The 11,493-nt window shown below is 46.4% G+C and overlaps 2 protein-coding genes across 2 annotated transcripts; one reads left to right on the top strand and one right to left on the bottom strand.

Moving 5' to 3' along the window:
- The first annotated feature begins 4,196 nt into the window (after positions 1 to 4,196).
- Positions 4,197 to 8,520, top strand: LOC117858626 (putative glucose-6-phosphate 1-epimerase). Its single transcript, XM_034741736.2, has 8 exons — positions 4,197 to 4,949; positions 5,066 to 5,140; positions 5,475 to 5,531; positions 5,680 to 5,843; positions 6,504 to 6,638; positions 7,250 to 7,352; positions 7,895 to 7,994; positions 8,096 to 8,520. Exons 1-8 carry the CDS (start codon positions 4,842 to 4,844, stop codon positions 8,299 to 8,301), a joined length of 948 nt encoding a protein of 315 aa, XP_034597627.1. The 5' UTR covers positions 4,197 to 4,841; the 3' UTR covers positions 8,302 to 8,520.
- On the bottom strand, positions 7,885 to 11,290 carry LOC117858627 (sphinganine C4-monooxygenase 1). Its single transcript, XM_072293632.1, has 3 exons — positions 10,754 to 11,290; positions 9,779 to 9,783; positions 7,885 to 9,537 (listed from the first exon to the last, which is right to left on the bottom strand). Exons 1-3 carry the CDS (start codon positions 10,989 to 10,991, stop codon positions 8,971 to 8,973), a joined length of 810 nt encoding a protein of 269 aa, XP_072149733.1. The 5' UTR covers positions 10,992 to 11,290; the 3' UTR covers positions 7,885 to 8,970.
- Between the last annotated feature and the right edge of the window lie 203 nt (positions 11,291 to 11,493).

The raw sequence follows: 11,493 nt of genomic DNA, 5'->3' as shown, positions 1-11,493 counted from the left end.
TCGTGGAGTGGAGGCAAGAGATAATCCCGTGCAGTTGCACGACGTGGATCTGACTCGGGACGGTAGGTCGAGTCGACGACGCACGGCACGGTGGTCCTGTGCTCTGGGGCTTTGAGATCGGGCTTTGCAGTGCATTGCACGGTGTGTACTTGCTTTGACCCGACGCACGACCCTTGCGACCACTACGGCAACATCAATGCGTCCTATTCCGGTATATGCCCTTCTGAAAAACGGGTCCAGCTCCAACCAATTAACCTTACCCGAGTCCATTTCTCCAATAGTAATGCGCCCCCCTCTGCCCTGGCAATGCGCTGAGGTTGAAACGAGCGGAAGGAGGTCTTGAGTTGAGGGTACTCTTACGCCAAGAGGTTGTGCCGTCGGCTCTTAGCAGCGGCACTTGATTTGATATGATCGCATTGAGAGAAACCAGATATTGGCATTTGGCAAGAAAGAAGTTAATCGAGCCATAGGACATGATGCATCAACTAAAAAACTAGGTGCCTCCAGGAGCAAACTAGAAATTCAACAAAGCTCTGTAGCTCATTCCTGCATGGCTGGCCCATTAAATCCAGAATGTGCTGTTGAGTCTAGTGCACTTGCCATTTTGCATTTGACACCCATATTGGTTCTTCTATAAGCCGAAAGTTGTAGACGACTTTATTATGCATGGTTGCTCTTCCATATGTGCCAATGACTCTTGAAGTGTACTACTACTTCACCGAAAAGCGGAAAGTAGAAGAGAAAAGTTGTTTCCAAAGGAGGGGAAAGGGAAACGATCACCACAAAGTGACTCATCCTTGCAAGGTTACATCTTTGGATGTGTTGAGTGTTGAGGCATTCAAATTCTAGTGCACATGTCGGTTGGCATTGAAGTGAACAATAGAAGGAAAAATATACTTGTACGAAAAGGCGGGAAAATCTAGCAAAGTTGCAGGTGACTCATTCATGCACGATTGCTCTTTACTGATTGCATCTATGCAGTGGCGGAGGCAAGGTCCAAGCTTAGTGGGGGGGGGAGGGGGGCTTGCTTCTTCCTCCTCCTCTATCTACATCCTTGGTTCCTCGTTTTCTTCTTCCTCCTCTTCTCTTCCCCTCCTCTTCTTCCTTTGCTTCCAATGGAGGTCTTGGGCAGTAGGGGGGCTAGAGCGGCCCCTGTAGATCCACCCCTGCATCTACAGTTTTTTGAATTCTAGTGTGCTTACCAATTGGCAGAGAAGTGAACATAGAGAAGAAAAGGTGTTTACGAGAAAAAGGGGAAGTTCAGAAAAGTTGTAAGTGACTTACATGCATTACTTTGCTATTTTGTGATCAATGATTTTTGAATAATAGAGCGTATGTTGATTGGTAGTGAAGCAAACAATAGAAGAGAAAATATGCTTATGGAAAAAGCATGATATCTAGTAAAGTTGGGCTCACTCATTATTCATGCACGATTGTTCTTCCCTAGATGCGTCGACAAATTGAATTCTAGTGTGATTGGCAGTTGGCACTAAACCAAATAGTAGAAGGGGAAATGATGTTTTAGGAGAAAAGGACTAGGAAGTTTAGTGAAAGGTGTAGGTTATACTCATTCGTGCACAATTGCTTTTTCTGGATGTATCGATGCTTTTCAAATCATAGCGCACTTGCTGGCTAGCAGCAAAGTGAATAATAGAAGAGAAAAAGATTCTTGCAATGAAAAGGAAGGAAATTTATCAACATTATCAAGGACTCATTCATGCACAACTACTTTAGTGGATGTGTCAATGGTTTTCTCAAATCCTAGTGTATCAGCCATCTAGCAATGAAGTGAACAGTATAGTGAAAAATGTGCTTATGTGGTAAAAAAATAGGAAGTTTACAAAAGTTGCAACCGACTCATTCACACACTAGAAGGGAAAATATGTTTTAGGGAAAAAAATTAAAATACCAAAGTAATTGATGAATCAACAATTTTCAAATTCCAATGCACTTATCAGATGGAACAATAAAATAATAGAGGAGAAAAGAACGTTTATGGGAAAAATATATAATTTAGGAAAGTTGTAGGTGACTAGCACTTCTATTTCACAAGATGCCTTTACCGTTTTCGAATTCTAGAGCATCTGCTAGTTGTTAGTAAACTGAACAATAGAAGAGAAAAGGATATCTATGAGAAAGAATGGAAAGTTCAACAAAGTTGTAGCAACTCATTTGTGCATGACTACTTTAGTAGATGTGTTGATGTTTTTCGAATTCTAGTACTTTTGGCAATTGGTAGCAAAGTGAAACATAGAGGAGAAAAGATGTTTTAGGGGAAAGAAAGAATACCAAAGTTGTAGGTGACTCTTTTTTCATGTCAGCTTCACTATATGTGTTGACGGTTTTCGAATTCTAGCATGCTTAGCAAATTCCAACAAATCAAACAATAGAAGAGAGAAAAATGTTTCTATATAAAAGATAGGAAGTTTGTTAAAGTTGTAGGTGCCTCACTTCGTGCATGGCTGCTTCCGTGTAGTTTTTCAAATTCTAGTATGAGTTAATAGGAGAGAGAGAGAGAGGTTGTAGGGAAAAGGAAGCTTAGCAAAGTTGTAGATGACTCATAGGTACATGCTTACTTTACTAAACGCATCAACAGTTTTGAATTCTAGCATGCCAATTAATAAATTTACAGCGAAGCAAATAATAGAAGAGAAGAAAATACACCTATTCGAAAAAAACAATGTAAAGCTAGCAAAGCTGTATGCAACTCATTCGCATTGACTATTCAGTGGACGTGGTCAATATTTTTTAAATTCTAATACGCTTGCCATAGTTGCGGTGAAGAGAATAATAAAAAAGAAAAGAATTATATTTTAGGGAGAAAGAAGTTTTGCAAAGTTGTAGCTCATTCAAATGCCTCGATGGTTTTTAAATTCCAGTGCACCTACTGGTTAGGGTAAGTGAAGAACATAAGTGAAACAAGATGTTTATAGGAAAAATTGATAGAAAGCTATCAAGATTGCAGCTGACACCTCATGCTAAAACGTGTCAATATTTTTTAGATTCTAGTATGTGTGTCGGCTGTCAACAAAGCCAACAAGAAGAAGCGAAAAGATGTTTTAGTGGCAAAAGAAATTGCAAAGCTGCAAGTGACTAATCTAGATGCATCAATGATTTTGAAGATTTAGGGCACATGCCTAAGTTGGCAACTAAGCAAATAATAGAAGATGTGGAATTTATGAGAAAGAACGGTAAGTTTAGCAACATTAGGCAACTAAGCAAATAATAGAAGATGTGGAATTTATGAGAAAGAACGGTAAGTTTAGCAACATTAGGCAACTAAGCAAATAATAGAAGATGTGGAATTTATGAGAAAGAACTGTAAGTTTAGCAACATTCTAGGTATTGTGTTGGTGTATGACTAGTTTAGTGAATATGACACTCACATTCTAAATGGCGGTGCATCTGCTAGTTGGCATCGGAGCAAATAATAGATGGCTTATTCACGCATAAATAATTTATTGGACATATTGGCTGTTTCTGAATTAGAATGTGCCTAGTTGTCAATATTTTATAAATTGGAGTGGATCTAGCATCAATAGCAATGAGGTGAATCGAGAAGAGGAAAAAATTTAAATAAAAAGTTTGATAAGTCTTATATACCCCAAAATCTAATTTGGGATTTAAATAGATTAGTTTTTCTCTATCTTTTACAACCCACACGCTAGTTTTCTCCAGAATTTACAAGTTTTTACATGTAAATAGTTTTTTTTATCTAGCTTCTATGATACAACTTTTCCATAAAATTAGAAGTCAAACTTTTGAACTTTTGAAAAAGAAAAACAGGCTGCTGGGCGTGTCGTCGGTTTTTGAGTTTCATGGAGCCGTGCCCGTGGGTAACTCGGGCGTGCACGTGTCCGCGTCTCTAGGGCATGCAGCGCCGTTGTAGGCTGTACCCCTCGCTGGCTCTCCGTTCGTGCGCCACCGAGCCGACGGCGCGGACTCCTCATCAATCTTCTCGGGTGCGGGTCTACTCACCCCTCGCCCCGGCCCGCTCCACCGGTCCACCACCCACCCCCGCGCTTCTCGGATTCCAGCTGTTCCCTCGGATCCTTGGCCCGTCCCGTGGCAACGCCGAGGTGGCTCCCATGATGCGCTCTCGCCACGCCACCCCCGCCATGTGCGTGCCGCTTTTGCCAGAGGAGGACGGGGGCAGATCTCCGTGCCACGCCCATTCGCACCCCCCCCCCCCCCCCCTCCCCTGCCCCCTCCCACCGCCACTAGCTAGCCAAGCCAACCCCTGCAGCCCTGCTAGCTTGTTACCTGCTGCCGCGCGCGCGCCGTTGCTTGCCGTGCGGGCGTGGACAGACGGGTCCGTTGATCTCGCTCGCGGGGCGCCGGGGTGGCGGTGGTGGCAGCGGTGGTTGGTGGTGCGCAGGAGGAGAGAGGGAGGAAAAAAAACGAAAGCAGCGGCGCTTTGCGCTGCTCTCCTGCTCCTGTAGGTGTCACGAGATTTGGGCCTCAGCCTTTCGCTTTCCTTTTTCCTCTCGCTCGCCAAGGGATCGAGGGAGGGAGGCGTCGGTGAGCGTCGGGGAGGGGAGCGAACCGTAACATCCGAGCTGTTCCAATGGCGACCCCTGCCGCTGTTGCTGTCGTCTCCGGCGCTTTGCTGGGGCGGTGGTAGCGCTGGAGGTATACCTGTGTACTGCAGCGGACGGAGGAGTACTAGGTTGGTAGGTGGTTGTAGCTTTGCGCGTGACCCGGGCGCGCGCTCGCTCTCAGGCTTAGCAGCTCGTGTGCTCTCGCTCGCTTGCGTGCGCCGGGAAGGCAGTGGGTGGCTGGTCGGTTCTCGCGAGGGTGGAGGTGTACTGGTGTTGGTGGTGGTGCTCCTCCTCCGGTTGATGAGCATGGGGCATTGCTCCGAGCAGCGGCCCGGTTTCGAGGTGACCAAGGACTGGAACGGCGCCGACCAGGTCGCGATCCGGTCGCCCCGGGGGGCCTCCGTCCGGGTGAGTTCCGCTTCTGCCTGAGATTTTTGTTCGCCTTTTCCGACGGGCGATCGGCTCGGCATTTCTCGCTCTCGCGAGGAGCGTGGTCTGATGCGAGCGTTCGGTTGTCGGAGCAGGTCTGCCTGCACGGCGGGCAGGTCGTCTCGTGGAAGAACGACCGCGGCGAGGAGCTTCTCTTCACTAGCAGCAAGGTGAGTTCGCTTCAGCTGCCGGTGCTGGTTGTTGGGTCGTATCTGTTGCAAATTGCAATGCGGATTCCCGTAACTGCGACCAATTGTGGATACACAAACCTGATTATTGTTGTCGTGAATATTCAGTTCGGGTGCTTGCAAAAACATTTCTGTCAGCGTTTACAATTTGATGACATTAGACAAGCGAATTAGTGTTGATTAAATATTTCTACTGTATGTATCATGGATTCACTCTAAATATGTAGTTAGACTAAAACTTCTTATCAAACCTGACGCCCCCCCTGCCAAGAGCACAATAAGTTACATCCTGCTTAGCTATTTTTCTTGCATGCAGGCAATCTTCAAGCCGCCAAAAGCGACACGCGGTGGAATTCCAATATGCTTCCCACAGGTATTGCAATATTTCTGTCCGCTATATGTTTGTAGCAGACAATGCAAAACTTTGACATTTTCCAATTGATGACAATATTGAACTCCCATGCAATTTTGCTTTTGAAGTGAGTGCAGTACTAAATGTTTTGAGTATTTAACTTTCTCAGTTTGGAAACTGTGGAACATTGGAGCAGCATGGATTTGCAAGGAACAAGATATGGACAATAGATGAAGAGGCTCCACCACTAAATTATGGTGATAACAACAACAAAGCTTCTGTTGACCTTCTGCTAAAGCCATCTGAAGATGACCTGAAGTGTTGGCCACACTGGTATGATGACAATTACTTTGACATGGTTGCATTGAATAGCATATATGAACTTTTTGATACCGTTAAATGTAAGCGAATATCAAAGTCATATCAGCTCTGCAGTCTGAAAATGAAGGGAGGTTGTTGGTGGAATAGCTCAGGGTTTGTGTCCCTGTGGAAAAATCTTCCAAATGACTATGATTTGTCAGAACCTGGCTCTGTTTCAATTTTTTATGATGCATATAAGAGAATTGCAGTTGGGTAATAAATTAGAGAAGCTATTATTTTTTAACTTTTCTTAATCAAAAGTTTAAAATAAACTCAAAGGCATGATGCTTCATCCATGATTCCATTCCATGTGCATCTTTTGCTTAAAAGGGAATCTGAGCAGGCTACACATGTCTTGTTCTAGATGGGATGCTTTGTGCACAATAATTCAGTGCTTCTACTCAAAGCTAAGTTAACTTTGTTCTGTGATGAAGTAATATGTTTAACTTATGTGAGTTCGTAGACAAGGGACATTAATGGTTGTCTTACCAAGCGTACCCATCTGATGAAATTATGTATGCTGTGAATCTGTACCTTTTTGCTACTGTAAATCAATCTTTAACAGGTATAAGTGTATGCTTTGAAAATGTGAATCCATTGTGTTATCTGATTTGGTTTTAATTTGAATTACAGTTTCGAGTTACGTCTCAGAGTCTCTCTTTCAATGGATGGAGACCTTTCGCTGATATCACGTGTCAGGAATGTTAATGGGAAGCCATTCAGTTTCGCATTTGCTTATCATACTTATCTTTCTGTTTCTGACATCAGGTATGGCATTATTTGGATGGTTTATTCTTTCGAATGCCATTGAGTTCCTTGTTATGTGCTTATTTGATGCAATGTTTTTTCGAATTTTTTTTAAACAAAAGTTGATTCTATTAGTTATTGGTTTCTCTTGATACATAGTTAGGCCATCAGCATTAGTGTTTTCCCCCTTTAAACAGGTCTCAAAACTAAAGCATGTAGAATCTTTACTGTTTTTCTTGGTCATCACACTCCGTCCTGGAGGTGTATAGTTAGGAGCTACCAATGCGCATAAGCTTTAAATTAACAACATCCATACAAATTCATAATGAACCAACCTGAATTGGACAAAGTCCCATTGGGTCACCAAGTTGGTAAAATGTCAAATTCCACGAAATTAATTTGATTGGATCAAGAAATCTGATATTTTTGTTTTATATGAAGAAATGCATTCTCCTAACTTGGGCCTTAATGACCACCAAATTTCATTTTGAGCTGCACGCCTACGCCTAACATGCTTTCACAATCAGTAATATTTTCTTCTGAATTGGTGATATTCTTCTATCCAGAACAACAATACAAAAAAAGCATTCTGTTTTCTGGTGTTATGTTGATGTGTTGCATCTTTATTCCAGTGAAGTGAGGATAGAAGGTCTGGAGACCCTTGATTATCTTGACAACCTTAGCCAGCGAGAACGTTTTACCGAACAAGGAGATGCTATAACATTTGAATCTGAGGTACCTTTCTTCTGTTTCAATAATATTAATGCAGCACGGATATATATGGGGTTTATTTGAGCAGTGCAACTATATGGGTTCATCGTGAGGAAACTTGCAACTGTTACCTTTTGGCCAGATTGCCACAGTTGCATTGCATTCATGGATTTGCACAGATACACCAATTCATCATTGTAAAAAGTTTTCTGACCCGACTATGCAAGTAGCTCTAACCTGCCATCCTGGTACAGTTGGAATATTTTTGAGATTTAACTGTGTAGTTGCCATTTGAGAACGTGCAACAAAAGCTTGAATTTGCTCCACTGCAGCAGTATCTGAGTGGTTTCTAAAATCTTTGTTTAAATGAAGAGGGTGTCTGAAATTAGTTTTAAGTCTTATAGGTTACTAACAGTAGCAGCTCATATGGAAGCTCGGGTCATCAAAAGTGTGCCTGGGCCTGTTCGCTTCAGCTCCCTTTTGCATGCTGTTGATATCACTCTCGTTGATTGTTCCATTCGAGGTACGAGTATTTAAATCTGAAGAGGGTGCTAACTATTGTGCAGGTTGATCGAGTCTATGTTGGCTCCCCAGGCGTAATTGCTGTTCTTGACCATGAGAAGAAACGCACATTCATCATACGAAAAGAGGGGCTCCCTGATATTGGTAAGATGACCTGTTTTTGCTTCCGAGCCAAACGCAAACGAGATGCACAATTTCGTAACTGAGTTTTTGATTGCACCTTATCTTCCCCCGGCTTCATTCAGTTGTGTGGAACCCCTGGGAGAAGAAGTCGAAGACGATGGCGGACTTCGGCGATGACGAGTACAAGCAGATGCTCTGCGTGGACGCGGCCGCGGTAGAGCGGGCCATCACGCTGAAGCCCGGCGAGGAGTGGACGGGGAAGCTGGAGCTCTCCGCCGTGCCGTCGACCAACTGCAGCGACCACCTGGACCACCCGGGCAGGCTGTAGTAGAGCCCCCCCTGAGGCCTGAGCCTGAGCTCGCTCGCCCCTGACGAAAGGCATGTACTACTTTTTTTCAATGTTTGTACATGGGGGCGCTAGGTCCAGCCCTGCTGGCTGCAGTATTTTCAGCCTGCCAGCTGTTGAGTTTAAACTTATGTCAGATGCAAGTATTGCTGTAATCGACATGGTTCCCGTTCCCGCAATGTGATGTCTCAATAGTTTATATGCTTCTGGTTTTTACCCCTCTACAGTACTCCTTCCTTCCAAATTATAAGTTCTTTTGATTTTTTTAATGTATAAAAAAATCTATGAACCTAGAAAAGTCAAAACAACTTATAATTTGAAACTTAATTTGTATAATATCAAACTTAATTTGAAATGAAAAAGTGAAAATGAATTATAATTTGAAACTTAATTTGAATCGGAGGGAAACAGTCCTGAAGTTAACATCAGAACGACAGAATAAGTTGATGGATCCGGCTGTTACGGTTGTTACATTATTGATTCTGTACGAGATACCTATACATACAAACAGCTACACAAGGCACGGTGGACATGGACAGGACAGCCACACTAGACACAGCTGCTACAAGCCAAAACGAAACGGCAAACGAGGCCAGCCGCCCAGCCCTTCTGGCCTGGTGTGGCGCCAGCCTGCAAGGCTGCAACAAGATGCTAGCGCGTCGTCGTCTGGTCCTTGAAGGCCCTGACCTCGAGCCCGCCGCCGCGGCTCTGGCACAGGGCGTACGGCGCGTACGTGCCGAGCAGGCGGTCCCAGACCACGAAGAAGGGCTGGGAGAAGTTGCGCCGCCCGCCGCCGCGCTGGTGGTGGACTTCGTGGTAGGCCGTGTTGTTCCGGAACGCGGCGTGGAGCGGGTTCCAGGGCGCCGCGACGCCGCAGTGGTCGTCCACGCCCTTGGCGGTGGCGAAGGCGAAGAAGGCCGCGGCGGCGCGCGGTGACATGCCCGAGGCCAGGTAGGCCGCGGCGCCCGACAGCGTCTCCGTGAGCACGCCGTCCACGGGGTGGCCGTACTGCGCCGCGTACGCGTACGGCGCCGCCACGCGGTGGTGCCACGAGTGGAACCGCCGGTACATGAAGGGGACCGAGTGCATCAGCCGGTGCATGAAGTACTGCCACGCGTCCAGCACCAGCATCGCCACGCCGAACCGCGCCGCCACCACCAGGAACGGCTCCGGCTGCGACGACGCCGCGCGGCCGCCGGCGGCACCGTGCGCCTCCAGCTGCACAGGAACGCCGAAATCAATCAGAAGATCTTTCGGTGGGTGCGCATGCATCGTTCGCCATAAATGAGGAGCAAGCAGTAGATCGATCGGTGCGCAGGGCTATAGAAAAAGTTGATCGGTCGGTCAGAGAAGTTCTCGTGATGCGCGCACGGTGCATGGAAATCGATCGGAAGCAGCGGTGCACGTACGCGTGTACAAGAAGCCTGCCCCGTGCGTAGCCTGTCGCTGCGCGCGGCACACCTGCTGCTTCATGACTTGATGAAGCCATGAAGGGCCTGGGGGCACCAGCTGCATTGACCAGCGGCCGGCGCAGACACCTGTGCGGGGCAGCAAGGGTCACCCAGACTACCCTTGAATGCTCCTCGTCAGGGCTATCCACCATTCGGACGAGAGCGGCGGCCGAGCAGCAGCTTGCAGTCAATGCCGATAACACTAGCGTGTGAAATCTTTCAGGTATGTGCTGCTCTGCTAAAATGTCCTCGAAACGAAAATGCGAATTGAAGAAAGAATTCTATTTGTTTGAACGGATATATATAATCCACACCACTTGTCCGAACAACATCAATACGTTTCAAACTTTGATGCTGCCGGTGGTGTTTACGTTGCTTGCCACAGCCTCACAGGCCGTCTCGAGTCTCGTGCGAGCACATGCTCGACGTGGTTTTGACCTATCCGAGCTAGCTGCGTGCTCGGCGGAACTGAAGCTACTGGGCACGGGGCAGGCGCTGTTACTCTAGAACTTCTTTCCTCCCCACGAGTGGTTTTAACTCGATCCAGCCCACCAAGCTTTTTTCTAAGCTTTGTCCCCACCACCGAGCTATACTTACCCCATAACCACTCAAACTGCGATCGCCTCGCTGTGATTAACATCTTACAATTCTTTGTCCTACTCTAATTGTTCTTCGAAGGCAGAGATGTCGGTTTGGCATTTGGGGCAATGTTAAAAACGTGCAATGTTAAATGTTAATATTGGAAACAAAACCATTTCTTGTCAAATACTCTATTTTTTAAGGAAAACACAAGCTGTTTTTTTAGTGAATCAAAACCATGCACGCAAACACAGGGAAAGAACAGCATGCAACGATGGCGATTGCGTGTTAGTTCGAACAAAGCCTTGAGAGATTTTAAGGCAGGGATAAGACATGCAGGCATAGACGATGACAATGAATGAGAAGAGTTGAGCTCTACTAACCTTGAGCAAGTTGAGCTCTACTAACCTTGAGCACGGCGACTGAGATGGCGGCCTGTATGGCCTGCTGCAGGAGCACGCCCCTGACGACGTCCTTCCTGGAGGCGATGTTCTTAGTCTCCTCGTCCCGCCGCGAGTGCAGCCGGTACCTGTCCAGCACCGTGGTGTGCTCCAGCAGCGCCTCGTAGACGCCGGCGTACACCCAGTACACGACCACCGGCGCCAGCGTCAGCACCAGCTCCTCGCCGCTCATGAACCCCATCGCCGCTAGCTATATATCGAGAGGAGAGGTGCTAGCTGCTGGAGTGGTGGCGGGCTGGTGGCCAACAATACAGAGAGTGATGAACCTCTGAGGTAGCTAGCTAGCTTAATTTTGACGGCCTTGGGCTCGATCGAGCTGTTACTGCCATTCTCTTCACGGTTGCAAGCCAAGGGAGGTGCCGAGGTATATATGGGCTAAGACGGACCGGACAGGTGTGACCCAAGGCAGAGACGAACCTGCCATTGGCCGCGTCGGCGGCCTCGACCGATGCGGCGGTGGGGCGATGCGGCGTCGCCGGCAGTCCCTTCGTCACCGGTATTTCACGTACAGCGGAGATGGGATATTGCAGTATGGTCAATGAATATGAGCCGACGAGTGAAAATACCGGATATACCCTTTGCTTTATTTTTAGAATTAGTTCCTGACTCACAAATATTTGGTACCGGTCCACAATTTTGGTTCCTTGTAATATGTTTCTCTTAATTTTTAACCATCCGATCTG

Source organism: Setaria viridis, chromosome 5 (assembly GCF_005286985.2).
Source record: "Setaria viridis chromosome 5, Setaria_viridis_v4.0, whole genome shotgun sequence".
In the NCBI taxonomy this organism is placed as follows: Eukaryota; Viridiplantae; Streptophyta; class Magnoliopsida; order Poales; family Poaceae; genus Setaria; species Setaria viridis.
This window is presented reverse-complemented; position numbering and strand designations above follow the sequence as displayed.

Excerpts from the sequence above, each read along its gene's own strand:
- LOC117858626 (XM_034741736.2), top strand. The coding sequence starts at position 4,842 with ATGAGCATGGGGCATTGCTCCGAGCAGCGGCCCGGTTTCGAGGTGACC. Across the intron at positions 5,532-5,679 it reads TTCCAATATGCTTCCCACAG|TTTGGAAACTGTGGAACATT; the intron begins GTATTGCAATAT and ends TAACTTTCTCAG. Across the intron at positions 6,639-7,249 it reads CTTTCTGTTTCTGACATCAG|TGAAGTGAGGATAGAAGGTC; the intron begins GTATGGCATTAT and ends TCTTTATTCCAG.
- LOC117858627 (XM_072293632.1), bottom strand. The coding sequence starts at position 10,991 with ATGGGGTTCATGAGCGGCGAGGAGCTGGTGCTGACGCTGGCGCCGGTG.